We start from the raw sequence: 18,370 nt of genomic DNA on the forward strand, positions 1-18,370 counted from the left end.
CTGTGCCAACGAGGCTATGACATCCCTGGCCGCCGCAAAGTTGGCTGAATCATTAGAAGCAAGTTTTGCGACAACACTCATTGCACTGCACAACGCGCTGTACCTTAGAAACCGAGTCCCGTGCCCATCGTTCCACATATGACAATCACATTCAATCTCGGCTCACTTGGATCGTATAGCACCCTGTGGACCCTACGACGGTTCACCATATTTGAGAAGCTGTAGACGGACGTCGTGCTTATGCTATCTTTCCCCAGAAAGAGTAAGCTGCCGACCCCCTTGATTTGTTTCCTAACCTCCTTGAAGACTGTTCTGGTGTATATCTTTGAAGCAAACCCCTCTATGTTATCAAGACCTGTGTTCAGTACGGGCATGTAATAAGTCGAATAAAACTGGGCCGTCACCTCGTTATTGCGATAATCCTTGACCACCCTATCCAAGCTATGAACCAACTCCAGAAGGCTATTTGTCGATTTAAGGAACCCTTTCACGAATGCATTAATCCCCTCACATCTCGAGGTTGTCCTATAGCCAGCGCAAAAACTCCCTCGTAGGTATGCCGTTGCCCAACTATGTCTTAACTCATACGTGCTTTTTACCCAGCTATTGTTCATTAATCCTAGACTCTGCACGACCGTCGTCCAATACTCCTCAAACTCGGAAACTTCGAAGTTTGCGTAAATTGTCTTCTTGAACACCTTCCGAAATTCAGGTTCCTTCACCCGTAACACACAATTTTTTTCCAAGTGCCATGCACATAGGCGATGCCTGGCTGAAGGCAGTACTTCTGCTATTGCAGCTCTCATGGCTTTATCTCCGTCGGTCACCACGACGGAAGGCATCTTATTATCCATTACGTCGACAAGATTCAACAAAATCCACCTATATGTACGGACCTCCTCATCCTCAAGTAACGCAAACCCAAAAATTGCTGTCTGCTTGTGGTGATTTGATCCGGAGAAGACTACTAGAGGCTTCTTGTACTTGTTGGACCGGTACGTTGCATCAAATGCAAGCACATCACCGAACAACTTATAATCCGACATCATCTGTCCATCTGCCCAAAATAGGCTCCCTAGTCGACCGTCTAATGTTTTGGTGTATCTGGCGACTGACATCATGTCAGCGTTGGCCTTGCCCTCCAAATAACTTATCGTTGCAGCCGCGTCTCCGTCATTTAATTGAGCCATTCTTTGGCTGTGAACATAATTGTATAGATCTCTTTTGGTAAATCGAAGCATCCCGTAGCCCCCTGACTGCCCGGCCATGTAAGCCATAATCTTCGATGTGGCTATACCGAACTTCTTCAAACTATCAACTTGGGCCTTGTCACTCTCACTCAAACTCCGATGACTAGGAAGGAGATGATTAAACATACTTGTAGCAAGAGGGTGGTTGTGGATGTCGTCGATCTTCCTGACTTTCCAAACATGGTCTTGCGCATCTAAGTAAATTTTCAGCTTTGCCGTACAACCCGTGCGACTTTCCAACTTCTCCTCCCGAACTCTTTCTGGACAATCGTAGTGTTTGTCATGCCTTGTACCCTGCCGGTGGCAAAAAAAGTCTCGCCGTACCAAGACACCCTTGATTCGAGCCACATCACCCCTCCTTACACCGAAACCCCTAAGCCGGGCAAACTGTTTGTAAGCCGCATAAGCCTCTTCCTCAGTCTTAAACACTTGGTCCACAAAATCCTCTGAAGACCTGAAACCTGGCGCATCCCCCTCACTTGTCACTGGGGCTGCGCCAAAGTCGTTCCCCTGCACCTCGTCACCCTTTTCGCCAGCCACAGACTCATTCTCAAACGAGTAGTCCTCCTCGTCCCCACTCGAAATAGAGACACCAAAATACTCTTCTTCACTTACCTTATCTGTGTCATCCTCACCACCACTAAGCTGCAACTTCGGATCCATGTTCGAAATCAGAGGACTTCAGTCACCTGAGAAATATTCCTTGGTTACATGATACAACCAAGACTAATGTAAGTGAAGAAGTTCGTACAACCGATTAAGAAGTTATCACAAACTAAGGATATCTAACTAGTTAAATCAGCCTATAACACCAGATGGTGTTCATACATCCAGTTAGAAATCAAACCTAATTCAATGGTACTACCGGACGGGAAAGATTCTATAAAACTCTGAAATCAAAAACAGGGTGACAGCCAGCACATTTTAACATAATTAAACGCATATCAAATCATTTTTATAACTACTGATCCATAGTTAGGGAACACTGAATTACCGGTGCAATGATCAATTTAATCGGAACAACAACAAACTTACATATCCTCCTATCAAATCTTGGAACTGGTAGTTAGCGACCTTCAATGAGTATCAATGACTGGGCGTTCCTTCAATAATGGATCTCTTTCAACCCTCTCTTCCTGAATGAATGGTTCAGTTGAGGAAGTCATCAAAATTCCATGGCGTCAAAACAGTTAAGAACAATATCAACAAGAGGGTTAAGTGACATTATAATAAGAACCAATACAAAAACGAATGGCAGCCATACTCTATCGCATGCTTGGCATAGGAAACATTTTATTCTGAAAACAGATAACACACACACATCATCAAACCTCCGTTGTTTATTTTTAGGAGCCTAAAGATTTGCGATATATCGACCGTTTTGTCTTACAAAATCTGTTTCACTCGATTTCGCCTTCAACTAAATTTACCACTAAAGTTATCAGAATAGAACCTAGTACTTGACATTTTTCGGCATATTCTCAATAAAGTGTTGTTATGGTGAAAAATTTATTTGTTTAATACTATGCATTTAAATAAATAATGAATATCATGCCTAAAAGACCTTTCTTCCTTGTTCACCATAACCAATGACTAAATTCCCTTCCCTAACTAATATTGCTTACACATGCCAGGCATGACTCACGTGAAGCCAAGCATCATAAAGCATTCTCCAATGCTAATATACACTGCACCCCCTTTTTCCAAATTTACTATCCCATAAGAAGCAATATTTTAGCCAAAAAAAAAAATAAAAAATCTCCCTTCATTGAAAGAACCAACACATTTCTAACATTTTCATTACCAAACAGCACGTTTATGTTGGGAGATATGGTTCCGACGGACAATGTCTAATGGCAATGATCAATTCCCAGAAACAAAAAAATCAACTTCTTCACACAGGCACCATAATTTTTTTAAACCACCTCATGCTTATAGCCATCGAAATATAATAAGCCTACAGAAATTCGATAACACTCAAATCTACAAGAATCATTTTCTCCCCCAATCACATGACAGTTTCAAACATGCAAATGAAATAAAAGATGGACACATGATGAAAGAACACTACTCACCAGAGAACATGGATAAGACCCCTGCTGCTACATGGTTGAATACAATTTACTCCAAAAGACAAACCACCGCAGACGACACAACGCCAACAGGACCAACTTCTGACCACGCCTGCAGCGGAGACGTCTACGGCCAGATGCACTCGGCGAGCCTTACGCCACGATTCCACACCGTCGACTGCTGCCTGTTTCCCGGCTTGAACTTGCACGACTCCAACACCTTCACTGCCCATGTTCCTATTCTTCGACCCTAGGGCATTGTTTTTGGGGACAATGCCTTCGTCATAGCTTCGCCTCCATGGATGCAACGCATCATTCGTTTCTTTTTTTCTTTATCCCACTACCAACATAAAAAAAAATAAATACCCATTTTCTTTGAATACCCTCTTTTTTTTCCCTAAGCCCACCTCAAAAAATCCATTAATAGATACTCCAGCAAAAAACCATTGGCTAACGGCTCAGCCACGGCTACCACAAAGATGGGAGACAAGCCCTGTCAAAAGGCAGCAATGTGTCAATGTTATATTCATTCAAATATAAAATCTGTAAATCTGTATGGATTTACATCTGTATCATATAATGACCCGAAGATTGAATATATCTTCAATGATGAGTGGTAATTGCATTGACTATATTGTTTCTTTTTTATTCTTATAGTCTTTATGGTAGTTTAAGAGTTATGATGGATGATATTTTATTTTGGGTTTCATTAGGTTATGATAAAAAATTTTAAACTTTTTATTTTTTAGGTTAAGTCTATATAGATATGTGGATGTCATCTGTTTTATGGATAAATATTTTTGTCAATATTTATTTTGTTTATAATTTTTTATTACCTCGAAGACAAATCCTTAGTTATCAAAATATTTTTATTAGTGAGCATCATTTGAAAAGTGTATGCTCATTGATGATGAACACAAGTCAACATACCTTTTAATGACAGTTTTAAAATTCATACCTTGTCAAATCGTGGTGATAATGTATTGTATAAGTTGTGTATTTTCATTAGTGACAATTTTCAGTAGGGAACTCATCCCAATTCCTATTTATAGCCCACCTGTCATAAAAAATAATTCCACATCAGCTTTTGCGTCATAAATAGTAAATAGGAACTCAAAGCATCTTTCTCTTCTCCAATAGAAGGAACTAACTTTAGTTCCTATTATGGTCTCACTTAATTAATTAATTAAAATACTTAAAATTAATGTAATTATTTTTTTCAATAATATTATTTAAATTTATAAATTTAAAAATAATTTACTATTAAAAGATATTAATTATTGAAAAAATTCATATATAACAATAAATATACAATATATAATTCAAAATCACACTAATTTGTAAAATTTTTTAATAAAAAATAAATAATTAATTAAATAAAAATTTAATTATTTAATCTAATTAATTATTATAATTATTAATAAATTAACTACAATTTAATTATTATTTAAATTATTAATATAAATTATTAATTAAATAAAAATATAATTATTTAATATAATTAAGTAAAATTTTATATAATTATTTATTTAAATAACGTTACTTCCAGTCCCTATTTAGAGGGACTTTGTTCCTTTAGGCCTTGTGCAAGGACCTATTTCATTTTGCTCCAACGGGAGGAACTTATTTTGTGTCAGAAAAAATTGCCAAAGTCCTCACCGTTGAAGATGGTTTATGATTTCTGTAAAAAGTGTCTTATCACTAAAAAAATTGTGCATTAACTATAATATGTATCAACTAATTTTTTTTTGTATACTTTTTAGTTTTACAGTCTTAAAAATAAAATAGTTTAAGATAATATATTACAATTCATTCATAATTGATATATTTATATCATAATTATTTTATCTTTAAATTTATTTATTTCTTGCATTATTTTTTATTTATAATTGTCCCTCTAAAATTAATTATCAATTTATAATACACTTTCAAATTATATAAGATTTTAAATGTTATATACAATGACAAAATAAAATACTTTAGGTAACAAAAAAATATGGTAAATTATAATAATTGTTAAAGTTTTTAAACAGTTTTATTATTTTAAGTGTTTTACATATTTATTATTGTATTTTATTTTCTAATCACTAACTAATTCTACTATAAGTCATACAGTACAAAAATTTTTGTGTATAATTAATAAAAATATTTTATATTTCATTATTTTATTTATGTAATTTATGAATGCATTTCGTTTTTGTTGACGTACTTATCTTTTATCACATTTTATCACAATTGATATGTGATACATTTAAGAAAAAAATTTAAAAATCTTAAATCTCATCTTAATTTTTAAATAAGAAAGTATTAAATCTTTTTAATAATTTCAAAAATAATATATATTTAAATTTTTATTTTTTTAAATATTAAGAGAATAATTAATATTTCAAATAATTACTCATTGTGTTCTATAATGCACGATGTCAATCAAATTTTGTTATTAGTAGTTAAAATAAATCACAATTGGTAATTTTATATATTTATATCATTTATACCTATAAAAAGATGTCATTATGTTGACCTAAAATGTTATTATTAAATTTATACGTTGAATTCCGACCCAAAAAAAAATTACAATAAACATGTAGAATTTAATTTTTATTTCTTCAATTCCATTCACATAAATTAGCATGCTTATGAGTTATGGGAGTAATTATTCCATGATGCTATATTAAATCCTGGATCTTATAAATAAATTGATCTATTGTATACTTATATGTTTTTTTGTCAAATTTTAATCTATATGTGTATTTAAGCTGACTGAATATTATTTTTATACGGGCAAAACACTAAGATAAGCCAAGAAGAGGTAAATATTTCGCAAATCAACCAAATGGAAAGCTGATTCAGGAATCCACCATTGCACAAAATCATATAGTTGGAATCAAAATACATCGAACTAGGTTTGCATGTAATTCGAAACAAGCTGGTTCGAATCACCTTAGCACGTGAACATAGCATAATTCGAATCCGATTACACATTGGATAAATCGAGGCAAGCTTATTCGAATTAGCTTGTGAAACGAAACACTACATAATTCGAATCTACCTGATTCGAATTACTCTTTTTTAGCCACTAGTAGTAATTTGAATTAACCTGTTTCGAATTACACTAGATTTGGCTATAAAAGGAGTTCGAATCCACCCCATTCGAATCACTTTCCTACTCTCAGACCCACCAAATCTTAGAGAAAACGACCCAGATTCGTTCCGACAAAGGCTCGAGCAAGATAGTTAGCTGATGGGGGATGATCCAGGTAGACTATATCGCTTGGATAGAGTGGCTCATATTGCCGGGGTCATCAACGATGAGGTTAGTAGTTAATTATTTTGCTAGTGGTTTATGTTTGTGGTGCTGCATGTGGTGTTTATTGGCGGTATTGCATGTGGTTTATTGAAATGGTTTTATTTGCGGCTTTGTTGGCGGTTTATGTTAGTGGTTTACGTTAGTAGTTTTGCATGTGGTATTGTTAGTGGTTTACGTTAGTGGTTTTGGATGTGGTTTATGTTAGTGGTTTTGAATTCAGTTGAGTTTTGTGCTTTTAGTTAGTGGTTTTGTTTGTGGTTTATGTTAGTGGTATTGCAAGTGGTTTATTTTAGAGGTTTTGCATGCAGTTCTGTTAGCGGTTTATGTTAGTGGTTTTTGTTTGCGGTTTTTGTTAGTGGTATTGAATGCATTTGATTTTAGTGGTTTTGTATACGGTTTTGTTGATGGTTTATGTTATCGGTTTATGTTAACGGTTTATGTTGGTGGTCTTGGAATTGGTGAATGTTAGTGGTTTATGTTAGCGGTTTAAGCACATAGTTTTGCTAGTGGTTTATTATGTTCGTTTTGCATGTAGATTCTGTTAGTGGTTTCTATACGTGGTTTATGTTGTTAGTTGTTTTTGTTAGTGGTTTTGTAAGTGGTTCTAATTATGCGGTCCATGTAATGCGTAGCCCCAGCGATGCATCTCGAGCATGCGGCGGCAACAGGGCATGCGACTCGATGAGAGATACGTTCCGTACTTGTAGATGGCCGGATTATACCATCTTGCGAGACTGAACAATAGATGGTTCCGATTAGATGAGCCCCTTGTCAGTGCCTTCGTCGAGCGGTCGCGTCCAGAGATGCACACATTCCACATGCCGTTCGGAGAGTGCATGATCACACTTCAGAATGTGGCGTACTAGTTGGGGTTGCCAGTGGACGGACGTTATGTCAGTGGTTGCCTGACAGATTTTCACATATACATCCAGGGTGGCCGTCTAGCTTGGGTGTGGTTCCAGGAGTTGCTTGGCGTGTTATCTCCTACGAACCAAATTCAGAAGTTCGCAGTGAACTACACTTGGTTCCAAGAGACTTTTGGAGAGTGCCCCGCGGGAGCCGATGAGGAGACAATGAGGCGCTTTGCTCGCGCCAATATCATGATGTTGTTGGGTACCCAACTATTTGCCAACAAGTCTGGCAACCGTATTTACATCAGATGGCTACCCTACATGGCTAAGCTTGAGGAGATGGGTGGCTACAGCTGGGGTTCGACAGTACTAGCATGGTTGTACCGCTGCATGTACCGAGTGGCCAACAGACATGTGGTGAAGTTAGCTGACCCTTTATAGTTACCTTAATCCTGGATCTTCTGGCCCTTTCCTACATTTAGGCCTCCTGGGTATGATACGTTCAGCTGGCCGTTGGCCTCGAGGTACCATTCTCGGACTTTTCTATTTCTAGCTGTGTTTTTTAATTCCATGTCTGCGTATAATGTTATACTATTTTGTCACGCCTTTAAAACGCTATAACATCGATGTGATATGCAGGTGGTCAGGTCACAATCCTTCCGGTAGCGAGAAGGGACCTTGAGTGCAGATGTGGAGACTGAGGATAGACATGTTACAGGCCAGGGATGTGAGTATACTAACCTCGTTTGTCTAGTTAATTATAGTTTCAGCATTTGGATTACTATTCGGCCTTACAATGTTCATATCTTATTTTAGTTTATCTGGATGCCATATAGCTCTCCCGACGTCCTTCAAGTTGTGCATCCAGAGGTGTTGGAGCCTCGTCATACGGCGTTATGGCGGTGTGTGACGGCACTGATATATTTTGCGGTGATAGAGTGGCATCAGATTGATAGGGTGTTACCGCAGTTCGGTGGAGTTCAGTCCCGCCTTCAGCCTGCCCTGAACATCGACTTCTTGATATCGAAGGACGGGAGAGGAAGTGATCGTTGGTTTCCGTACAATTTGCAGTTCTGGCATCTTCATTGGGAGAGCCGCACAGACTACGTTCTCCAGTTTGATGTTGTTGCTGACCCGGGACCCTTACATGACTTCTTGGACTGGTGGAGTTAGCATGGAAAGAGGTTCTTGTCACTAGAGATGTACCTGGGGATCCGAGAGCCGTTCCTATTCCTGTTGAGGTGACGTAGAGGGGTGCCGATTGAGTTCCTGACATGGACCGTGTTGACGACGTTCCGGATAGGCATTGGGTTGAGAGGAGAGCTCGCGTCGGGACACGACGGAGCCAGCGTGAGTGGAGGTGGCTAGACCAGGCCTTGGACGAGAGTGACGCAGCGGGTAGAGGTGGAGGTAGACGACGAGGGCGTAGAGGTAGACAGAGAGCGCGTGCTGCAAGGCAGGATCACCGTGATCATGGTTACGATGACAACGGCGGTCATCAGCAGGGTCCTGGCAGGAGAGATGCTGGAGGCGATGCTGGAGTAGGGGGTGTTAGTCCCCATCATGGCGGGCATGGTGGAGAGTAGTACGGGTCTGGTATGGGAGATGGTTCTGGCGATCGTGACGGCGGACTTGGATCGGGTCCACTAGGCGATTACTTCGTTGGTGTTCTCGGTGCCGACCAGACACTTCAGGAAAGTACCCCATTGGTTAGCCCGAGGATGATGTATGCAGACTTCCTGGCCGGTGATGGTCTTGATGCAGATTTCGGGGGGTCACACTTCCTAGACGAGATGAATGCCATTATGCAGGAGGATGAGCTGGCACGTCGGTGGGGTCCAGTGACGGGATACAGGCACCATTAGATGTCGATCTGAACGAGCCTCCTACCGTGGCTGCTCCTGATTATTTTGCATTGGGTGGTACCCCTCCTTCCGCATATATTGCTGGGTCATATTCATTTGCCGGGCCGTCTAGGGCACCCGTCCGAGGAGAGTCATTTCCTTCAGGGTCTGCCTCACGACTGTTAGATGTCCAGCCTAGGCCATCTGCACAGCAAGCACCAGATGACAGCGAGGATGAGATCGAGGACGAGGAGCCACTTATTCGGAGAGGCTATAGGACACGGGTTCTCCGTCGTTGCGGCACCGGTTCGCACCTATTTAGATGACTTGTGTATGATGTATGCCTTTATTTCATGATTAGTGTTGTATCTTAGACACCTTTATTTATGTCTTTCATGTATCTTTACGATCCGAGTTGTATTTTGGTTATGTATGTTTGCGTTCCGTATTGCTTTATCGTGTTTCCGTTAATTTGACCATGAGTGTACACTATTTTTTAAAGATATTTGGATATTTTGTTTATCATGTATCATTTAATTTGAAGAATGTGTTATTGCCTTATGTATTTATCGGAGACGTCATATGGCACGTTGGACACGGAACACATTCATTAAGTAATAACCAAATCAAAGTACATCAGTTAACAGTAACAATTTTTTTTTTCACTTAACAACTCCATGTAACAAAACCGAAAACATTGGACTCTAACAGCAAAAGTGAAATGAACATAGTAATAAAGCTAATAGTACAACTAATCATGTGGTCCTGTATGGCTTGGTCCTCCAAGCTGTGGACAATCCTGATGTGTGTGCCCGGGCTGCCGACATAGGCCACATCTCTTTGGCCTGTTCGGATCTGTCTCATCCATAGTGGTCTGTATCCTAGTGGACCTGGGACGTTCCTCCCTCGCACGCCTCTTGTTCGGGTTTGGGATCACTGTCGGCCCATCGTATGGTGGTCAGAAACCCTCGGGAATGGGAGGTGTGAACCCCATCCGATACACACTGAACACCGAGCTAAGACGATACACCTGGTGTACATATGGCAGCCAAGTAAGCCGTGAATAGGCACAGCACGCCAGGGCGTGAGGATACGGGAAATGAAGTGCCTGAAAGTATCCGCAATCACATGTCTGACTTGCAAGTGAGACCCTGTAGGTACCCAGTGAAAACATACCAGTAGGAGTCGTCTCCGCGACGGTGAACTCTGAGTTATCTCTGTCGTACAAAGTCACCGTAAAGCACCTCGCCGTCTTCAGATTGGCCTTGATACACTTCACAAGGTGTTGACTGAACTGTTGTCCGGTGCCGAGCTGGGCCTCAGCCTCTCTCCCCTTGCGGACGAATAGTTCGGCCAACCTGTCGTAAGTTGCCTTGACCAGCGAGCACACCGGGAGATTCCTGACCCCCTTTAGGATTGAATATACACACTCGGAGATATTTGTCGTCATGTGCCCAAATCGCCGATCGTCATCACGATGTTGTGTCCACAAAGAATATTCAATCCGGTTCGTCCACTCACACATGGCAGGGTCTTCAGACCGCATAATATCAAACCAGTAGTCGAACTCCACCTCAGTCTTAGCATATGCTGCATTCACAAGTAGCCTCCTTGCGTCCTTGCCCTTGAAGGTCAGGGCAAAATTTGCTGCCACATGTCGAATCCAGAATGCGCGGTAGGCAGCTGGAGGTAGCCATCCTCCGTCAGGAGCCTCAAGGGCGGCCTTGATGTCGTTATGCCTGTCTGATATAACCAGCAGTCCCGGCTGCGGGGTCAGGTGCTGACGCAGGTGGGAGAGGAAGAAGGGCCAGGAATCGGCATTCTCACCCTCAACCAGGTCGAATGCAACAGGCAGAATGTTGGAGTTCCTGTCCTGTGCTATCGCGACGAGCAACGTTCTGCCATACTTGCCATACAGATGGGAGCCATCAATACTGACCAACAACTTGCAATGATGGAATGCCTCGATACATAGTGGAAACGTCCAGAACAGTCGGTGAAAATAAGCTTGCGACTCGTCCACCTGTCCCCAAACTTGAACTGGGCTCGTCCTAAGGACTGCAACCGTACCAGGCATCGTCAACTGAACTCCTAACACCCACCTAGGGAGCTCGTTATACGACTCATCCCAATCACCATAGATGTGGGCAACGGCCTTCTGCTTCGCCAGCCAGACCCTCCTGTATGTCAGTCTAAACCCAAAGTGTGCGGCCGTGGCATTTAAGAGTACCTTGATGCATACAGATGCATCAGCCCGAACCATTGGCATGATGAATGCTCAGATCACATGATAATCCAAACTCCTGTGATCGCTGGAGATGGAGGTTGCTAGACACGTATATGGTCTGTTGTACCTCTTGACCTCCCAAATGCCCTTGCGCTACCGGAGGCTAAGCTGAATCAACCATGTGCACCCATTCCCAAACTCAGTACACTTCCCAACATACCGGTGATAGTCAGACTCCACCACCTTGTACTGTACCCCGCGTCGGATGCTGTAAGTCTTCACACTTAACACAGCCTCATCCTTGTCCTGAAATTGCTGACCAACCTGAAACTTTGTTAAACTTACAGACCCTTCCGCATCTCTAGCGCCAAAACCAGCAGGCTCCCCAGGATCCCCCTCCTGTCTCATTGCATCCAAGTCGAAAGATGAAAAATGTGGAGGGTACTGCTGTGTGCCAGAGCTAGAACCACCTCCCGCACCAGCAGGCTCACTCAGTCCAATATCATCGCCACTGTCGTCAGCAATGATATCCGGCTCCACATCGTCGTCGTCTCGATCATCCAACAATGCATCTCCAAGACCAGCTGGTGCAGCAAACTATAAAGGGGTCGGCACATAATCCCCTATTCCAACCTTGCCACCTCCGCTTCCGTTGAGATCCACTGCGAACGAAGGGGAGGCGACAGGATGGACCGGAGGATCATACATAGGTACGGAGGAAGATGCACCGGCATGTCTGGAGCTAGAACCGGCTACCGTGGCTACAGTGGGGTATTCCGGTTCGAACCCTCGAGCTGGATACCACGTCAACTAACTTTGCCAACAGTTCTGGTGTCCTCACTTCAGAAAACTGCCGTCGACAATGAAACAGGACCTGCAAGTCCTCATCACTACTGATCGTGAAATAATCATATTTCACGATTTCTTGGAGGACCGAGATTGGAATGCGATAGAAGAACTTCTTAACCCGTTTCACGCCTTCTAGACCAAGTTTCCGTAGAACAGAACTGACAAGGTCATCATAGCTCGTCGTAGGCCTCAAGAAAATACTGAGAGGATCCTTACCAGTGAACTTTACACCGGATCGTGTTTTCCTCTTAATCGATCGTCTGTGGTGAACCAAAACTACAAAACTCTCCTCACTAGCCATTTTTCCACTCTAATGAGATCAATTCATGTTCACACCATATATATACACGACTGGTCCTTTATAATTCGAATTAACCCATTTCGAATTACATGGAATTGCGTCATTGTGAGTAGTTCGAATCAACCTGATTCGAATTACTTTGTTAGTGTGTAATTCGAATCAGGTGACTTCAAATTATGTTAGTTCGTGTGTCAGTGTATAATTCGAATCTACATGATTCGAATTATATGTTAGTTGAGTTCGAACTTACCTGTTTCAAACTACATGTAAACGTGATTTAGTTGATTAATGAAGCAAATTTTACTTTGACTGATTTATGTAAAATATTACTCAGCTTAGCTTATTTTTATTTTTTGCCCTATCTTTTATTTTTTGCCCTATCTTTTTTATACATATACCTAATATATCTTTTATTAATTTTTTCTCATGCCCGTGCAACGCATGGGTGGATGCACTAGTTAGAGTAGGAAAGGGGAAAGAAAAATAGTGGTAGAAGGGCATTTTGGTAAAGTACGAGGGGTGAGTGAAGCTCCGATTCCGAATAAGGTGAAATGGGTTCTAATCATCCCATAAAAAGGAGGCGCTCCTCTTCTCTGGAATGGCTTTATGCCGAATAGCGCACCCTTCACCAGTAGTTTTCCGTTTCCCGAAATACCCTTCGAAGCTGCTTAAATTCTCGTCGCTGCCACTCTCCTTTCGTTGCTCATCATCATCGTCAATGGAAGCTGCTCCCGAAGGTTACCGCAGGAACGTTGGCATCTGCCTCATCAACAATGACAAAAAGGCACCAACTCTCTCTCTCTCTCTCTCTCTCTCTCTCTCTCTCTCTCAGTAACTGTCTTTTAATTAGGGTTTCTCTGTTTTCAGATCTTTGCGGCTTCGAGGTTGGACATACCCAATGCTTGGCAAATGCCGCAGGTCATTCATTTTTATTTTTTATTTTGCAATCATTATTATTTTCATGTTATCTCTATTTTGTTTACTTTTAATCACTGTATGAGTTTTCAGCTACTTTTAATAAATTCAAATTAGGTATATTTTCTGCCCTAATTTATTTAGTGTAATACTTAATTGGCAATTTAGTCCTCAATCTTTTAGAATATTAGAAAAAAAAGTCTGCTTTCAACTATATTAAAATGTTATTGTAAAAGTATAAACTATTTACTTGTGGGTTGATGTTTTGGATGGGAAGAGAAGAAAGTGAGGCTTCATGGAGTAACTAACTATAAATCCATTCTTGGCTCACAAACCCACCCTTGAGAACAATTGTTTTTTTAGGTGCAAGTGTATAATTATTCTTGATAACTAAACTTAGAGTCCCTTTTATGATTATGTTATTTGAAACTAAAAGTATTTAGTATCTGACTAGAAATTTGCATAGGCTGCACCAACATGGGAGTTCTAAATAGTGTTGCTACTTGCTAATGAGTAAATAGACAGAGAAAGAAATCCAAAGACAGAGAGTTATGCTGCTTATATCGTTCTTGCAATGTATTATTTGTTGAAAGGAATGATATATAGCTGTATTAAGTCTGTAATGAACTTAATGTGGTATTTTTTAGGGTGGTATTGATGAAGGTGAGGATCCAAGAAATGCAGCTATCAGAGAATTAAGGGAAGAGACAGGAGTTAGTTCCGCAGAAGTGATTTCTGAGGTGCAAATTATAAAGTCCTTTTCTTGCCTTCTACAAAGATTTTCGGACAAGTTACATAGTTCTTCCATCTAGGTTCTCTTATAAGTTATGACCACTCAATCATGTTTTGCCATTCAAATGTCTCGTTGATTAAATATGGTTATATTTATACTTATATTGTTCCATATAATACTAATTAGGCATTGCATATGTTACTATATGATATATATGAAACCATGTTATATAGCAAGCTTCTACTACTTACCAACCTATTTTCCTCCTCCATTCTCTCTCTCTCTCTCTCTCTCTCTCTCTCTCTCTCTCTCTCTCTGTGGAAGAACTTCTACATACTCATCGTGTTGGATTTTTTCTTGCAGGCACCTCATTGGTTGACATATGACTTCCCACCACAAGTCAGGGAGAAATTGAATATTCAGTGGGGATCTGATTGGAAGGGTCAAGCACAAAAATGGTAAACAATTGGATCTGCTCAGTCCATATCAAATTATGTTGCTAACAACCCCATACTAGTCAGATAACATTTTGTAACCGATGGATGCTTCTAACAATTTTTACCCCCCTATTCAATGAGTTTATAGAGAGTTATAGATATACTTTAAAGCTGTGTGTGTATTAATTTGGGGAAGAAGTTATATCTTGGTTTTGGCAATACTATTCTTGATCCCTTGATATTCATAGGTTTCTTTTTAAGTTCACTGGTCAAGATCAAGAAATCAATCTTTTGGGTGATGGTACTGAGAAAGCTGAGTTCGGTGAATGGTCATGGCTGCCACCAGAGAAAGTAATTGAGCTTGTGAGTAATGGTGACTGTGATAAACATTTCTTCACCCCAATTTAGAATGTGTGATGCTCTAAGCGAAATTGACTTGGCTTATATCTTCTATTTGCATTTTTCAGGCAGTGGATTTCAAGAAGCCTGTGTACAAGGAAGTCCTAGCAGCTTTTGCTCCACATCTCCAATAAGTTTTGCTGAAATTGTTATGGCAATGACAGTTGCCTTAGAATTGTGTGGGCTGCGTAGAAAATAATGTATACAAACTGTGTCTCTTGGCCATAACCTGTATTGTGTTTTCATTTGGGGAGGGCCATGAATTGTATTTATAGGCATCTGTCCAATTTTGTTTCATGAATGAAGTATCTGATACCTCATTTGTATTTGTCTTTGATACCTATCTAGAGTATGTACAAAAATAACCCGATACAAATAAATTTTACTGGAAAATTCACACTTATGTCTTGGAAGAAAAGGAAAAACTACTTAAGGATGTTCAACAATGTCTGTGCCTTCAAATAAGGGACCCTGAAACTTGTCACCATATAGGGCTACCAGATTCCCAATGGACATGAAAGTAATTCACTAGTAATATATTTCTATTTTAGTATCAAAATAATATGCGCATCAACAAAGTGAGATCGTGTTTTACACTTTTACTAGGATTTCTCTTTTCTGTACACTGGATAATTTGCACAAGCAAACAGTAGTGTTATCCCTCTCTCTTTGCCCCTACTAAAACAGCAGCAAAATATTGCCCAAAATTTGATGGAGCCTTTTCAATGAAAAAACATTCACATAAATTTCCAAGAAAAGAAAAAGTATACACATTGAAGAAACTACTTTCCATTCCTTAAGATTCAGTGTCTCAATCAAATTCCTGAGAACTCTGTAATATCTTCACTTAGAACATCAATCACCCTGCGAGTCAAGCATTGCACAGATTCTGACAGCTGTGAAAAGAATAGACAAGACCAGGAACAATAATCTCATTGCCTTAGAATGTTTTCTATCTGTTCTGTCACAATGTCAGCCACAATCTCAGGTGAGAACCTTCTTATCATGTCCTCCCTCGCCTTTCTTCCTTTGGCCGTAGCTGCATTGCGATGATCCTTCACCCACCTCATAAGATTCTGAAGTTCATCCACGCAAGGTTCAGCCCAAAGATGCCCCATGAATGGCCCTTCCATCACTTCACTCATTCCATCCACAGGTAGTGGATAGCTATTATCATCTGTCAAATACTCAGTTGGCCCTGACCAATTCGTTGCAATCACCGGCAGCGACATTGCCATGGCTTCCACAAGAGGTCTCCCCCATCCCTCTCCTCTCGAAGGAAGAACAAACGCATCAGCCGCTTTGTAAACTCTCGGCAACTCACTTTGCGCTATGTGGGAATTGATAACATATACAGGAGCAAAACCCCCAACCGGTTCTCCAAGATCGGAACTCTCCACAAAATCCATTATTTTGTTCCCAAAATCTCTATCAGTGTGATATGGATTTGTTAACAAGAACAAAGCAACATTATCATCCTTTGAGAATTCCTTCAAGTATGCTTTCAACAAGACATCCCAACCTTTCCTATACTCCCACTTGAAGATACTCAAAAACACAAAATTGTTCTTCGTGCTAGAAGAGCCTAAAATGCATTGCCCTCTTGATGCGAGATCCAATGGCTTGTACTTGGCAGGATCAAAGAACTTAACATCAATAGGTTGAACAATCTTCACCACCTTGGAAGGATCAACCCCACTTCCCACAAATGTGGATTTGTGAAAATCAGTGGGAACCCAAACATAATCCATTTTGTTACATCTCTCTACATGTTCACCATTAACTCTATCAGTCTCAAACATAGTCCTACCAATCACAGACTTGAAATCACTGTAAAAAGGTGATGGAGGGCATGGAAAAGTTTGAAACAATGGGGGGTACCAAGCACCAGGTTCACTATGGCACACCACAATGGTCTCATTCATTCTACACTCTGTTCGGTATAGCTCATAAGCCAAATTCTTCATTTCTTGTGGCAAACCCTCCCAAAATTCCAATGATTCTTGATCTCCATGGTGCTCAATTGCCAACCTAAATGAATGCATTTTGGTGTGGCTATGAAGGGACAGAACATAAGACCAAGCCTCTGAGCTATACCCACCGCCTGAGAGAAAAGGAGCCATCCATAGCACACATTGGGAGGGCACAAAAACTGATTTTGGGGGTGAAAACAGAGACCCAATTGCTTGAATTAGGGTTTGTGATGTTAGTGAGTGTCTCAAGTAGTGAACTTTATAGTAATTTGTTCTTGTGAAACCTAATGTGACTGCTAAAATAAGAAGCAATAAGGGCAGTGTGTAAAATGCAAAAAAATTGAATTTTGATTTGATGGGGTGGGGTGTTATTGAGGGTGAATTGGGATTAACATGTTGGTTTGATTCAAAAGAATTCATGAGAACATGTATTGTTGGAATTATACCAAGGTTCCAGAGAGAGAAGTGAGAGTGACGAACCTGCAGAGGGAATCCAACGAAATACAGACTCTAGAGACCTAATTACTGTGCCGCACTAATTGCTCTCTCCTGATCCATTTGAAAAATGCTCCTTTTAAAGGAAATCTTCAAGTTAAAATTGGGATTTAGGGTTTTCCTTTGACACTCTCCTAATAGGAAAATGGATTGGAATTTTCTTTATCTTTTTTTCTGTTTTTTATTATTTGTATGTAGTGTTAATGTTAATTATTGATTTTTTAGAGAATTTAAATTCTTTTAGATAACTTTTATTTTCACAGTTCAATTTTTATTCAATAATTATACTATAACTTTTTACTACTATCATCCGTTTTTTTTTTTTTACAACTATTTTTTTCAACTATTATCATCCAATTAAATTCATATTTTATCACCATTCAAACGATAATACAATGAAATTTTTATTATTTTTGTAATTATGTATAATTGATTTTTATGTTATCATCCAATTATTTCTTTATCCAAATTCTATTTTATTCCAAGAATATTCAAATCTATGAGAATATTCATGGATTTGACTAAAGACATAAAAGCAATGAGAAAAACAAACTTTAAAAGGAAAAAACTATCCATCAATCTAAGCAAAACACTTATAAATATCCATATTTTATTATAATATCATTGAATATAATTATGTCTTTTAAAAAAGATAATTTCATACATGGTTAGTATTAAAGAAATTTGTAGAAATAACTGGTTGTGTATAACCATATT

At 39.7% G+C, this 18,370-nt stretch overlaps 4 protein-coding genes across 5 annotated transcripts; 1 reads left to right on the forward strand and 3 right to left on the reverse strand.

Annotated features, from left to right (window-relative positions):
* Nucleotides 1–104: 104 nt before the first annotated feature.
* On the reverse strand, nt 105–1,913 carry LOC112709419 (protein FAR1-RELATED SEQUENCE 5-like). The gene has a single exon (XM_025761305.1). It carries the CDS (start codon nt 1,911–1,913, stop codon nt 105–107), a length of 1,809 nt encoding a protein of 602 aa, XP_025617090.1.
* An 8,369-nt stretch (nt 1,914–10,282) lies between these two features.
* LOC112709420 (uncharacterized) lies at nt 10,283–11,587 on the reverse strand. Its single transcript, XM_025761306.1, has one exon. It carries the CDS (start codon nt 11,585–11,587, stop codon nt 10,283–10,285), a length of 1,305 nt encoding a protein of 434 aa, XP_025617091.1.
* Nucleotides 11,588–12,795: 1,208 nt separating this feature from the next.
* LOC112711462 (nudix hydrolase 26, chloroplastic) lies at nt 12,796–15,588 on the forward strand. Of its 2 annotated transcripts, none has more exons than XM_025764126.2 (6): nt 12,796–13,485; nt 13,569–13,619; nt 14,264–14,356; nt 14,713–14,807; nt 15,035–15,149; nt 15,254–15,588. In XM_025764126.2, exons 1-6 carry the CDS (start codon nt 13,300–13,302, stop codon nt 15,317–15,319), a joined length of 606 nt encoding a protein of 201 aa, XP_025619911.1. In that variant the 5' UTR covers nt 12,796–13,299; the 3' UTR covers nt 15,320–15,588. The 2 variants fall into 2 exon arrangements, with proteins under 2 accessions (XP_025619911.1, XP_025619912.1); XM_025764127.3 differs by having other exon boundaries at nt 15,048–15,149.
* Nucleotides 15,589–15,706: 118 nt separating this feature from the next.
* LOC112711461 (uncharacterized) lies at nt 15,707–17,876 on the reverse strand. The gene has a single exon (XM_025764125.3). It carries the CDS (start codon nt 17,576–17,578, stop codon nt 16,118–16,120), a length of 1,461 nt encoding a protein of 486 aa, XP_025619910.1. The 5' UTR covers nt 17,579–17,876; the 3' UTR covers nt 15,707–16,117.
* Nucleotides 17,877–18,370: the final 494 nt, after the last annotated feature.

The sequence above is a fragment of the Arachis hypogaea genome, chromosome 9, assembly GCF_003086295.3.
Source record: "Arachis hypogaea cultivar Tifrunner chromosome 9, arahy.Tifrunner.gnm2.J5K5, whole genome shotgun sequence".
Taxonomy (NCBI): domain Eukaryota; kingdom Viridiplantae; phylum Streptophyta; class Magnoliopsida; order Fabales; family Fabaceae; genus Arachis; species Arachis hypogaea.

Bases quoted from the DNA above. Each gene is read 5' to 3' on its own strand.
- LOC112709419 (XM_025761305.1), bottom strand. From the start codon at position 1,913: ATGGATCCGAAGTTGCAGCTTAGTGGTGGTGAGGATGACACAGATAAG.
- LOC112709420 (XM_025761306.1), bottom strand. From the start codon at position 11,587: ATGGTTCGGGCTGATGCATCTGTATGCATCAAGGTACTCTTAAATGCC.
- LOC112711462 (XM_025764126.2), top strand. From the start codon at position 13,300: ATGGCTTTATGCCGAATAGCGCACCCTTCACCAGTAGTTTTCCGTTTC. The intron at 13,486-13,568 runs GCACCAACTCTC...CTCTGTTTTCAG, and splicing joins TCATCAACAATGACAAAAAG to ATCTTTGCGGCTTCGAGGTT. The intron at 15,150-15,253 runs GTGAGTAATGGT...TGCATTTTTCAG, and splicing joins CAGAGAAAGTAATTGAGCTT to GCAGTGGATTTCAAGAAGCC.
- LOC112711461 (XM_025764125.3), bottom strand. From the start codon at position 17,578: ATGAATTCTTTTGAATCAAACCAACATGTTAATCCCAATTCACCCTCA.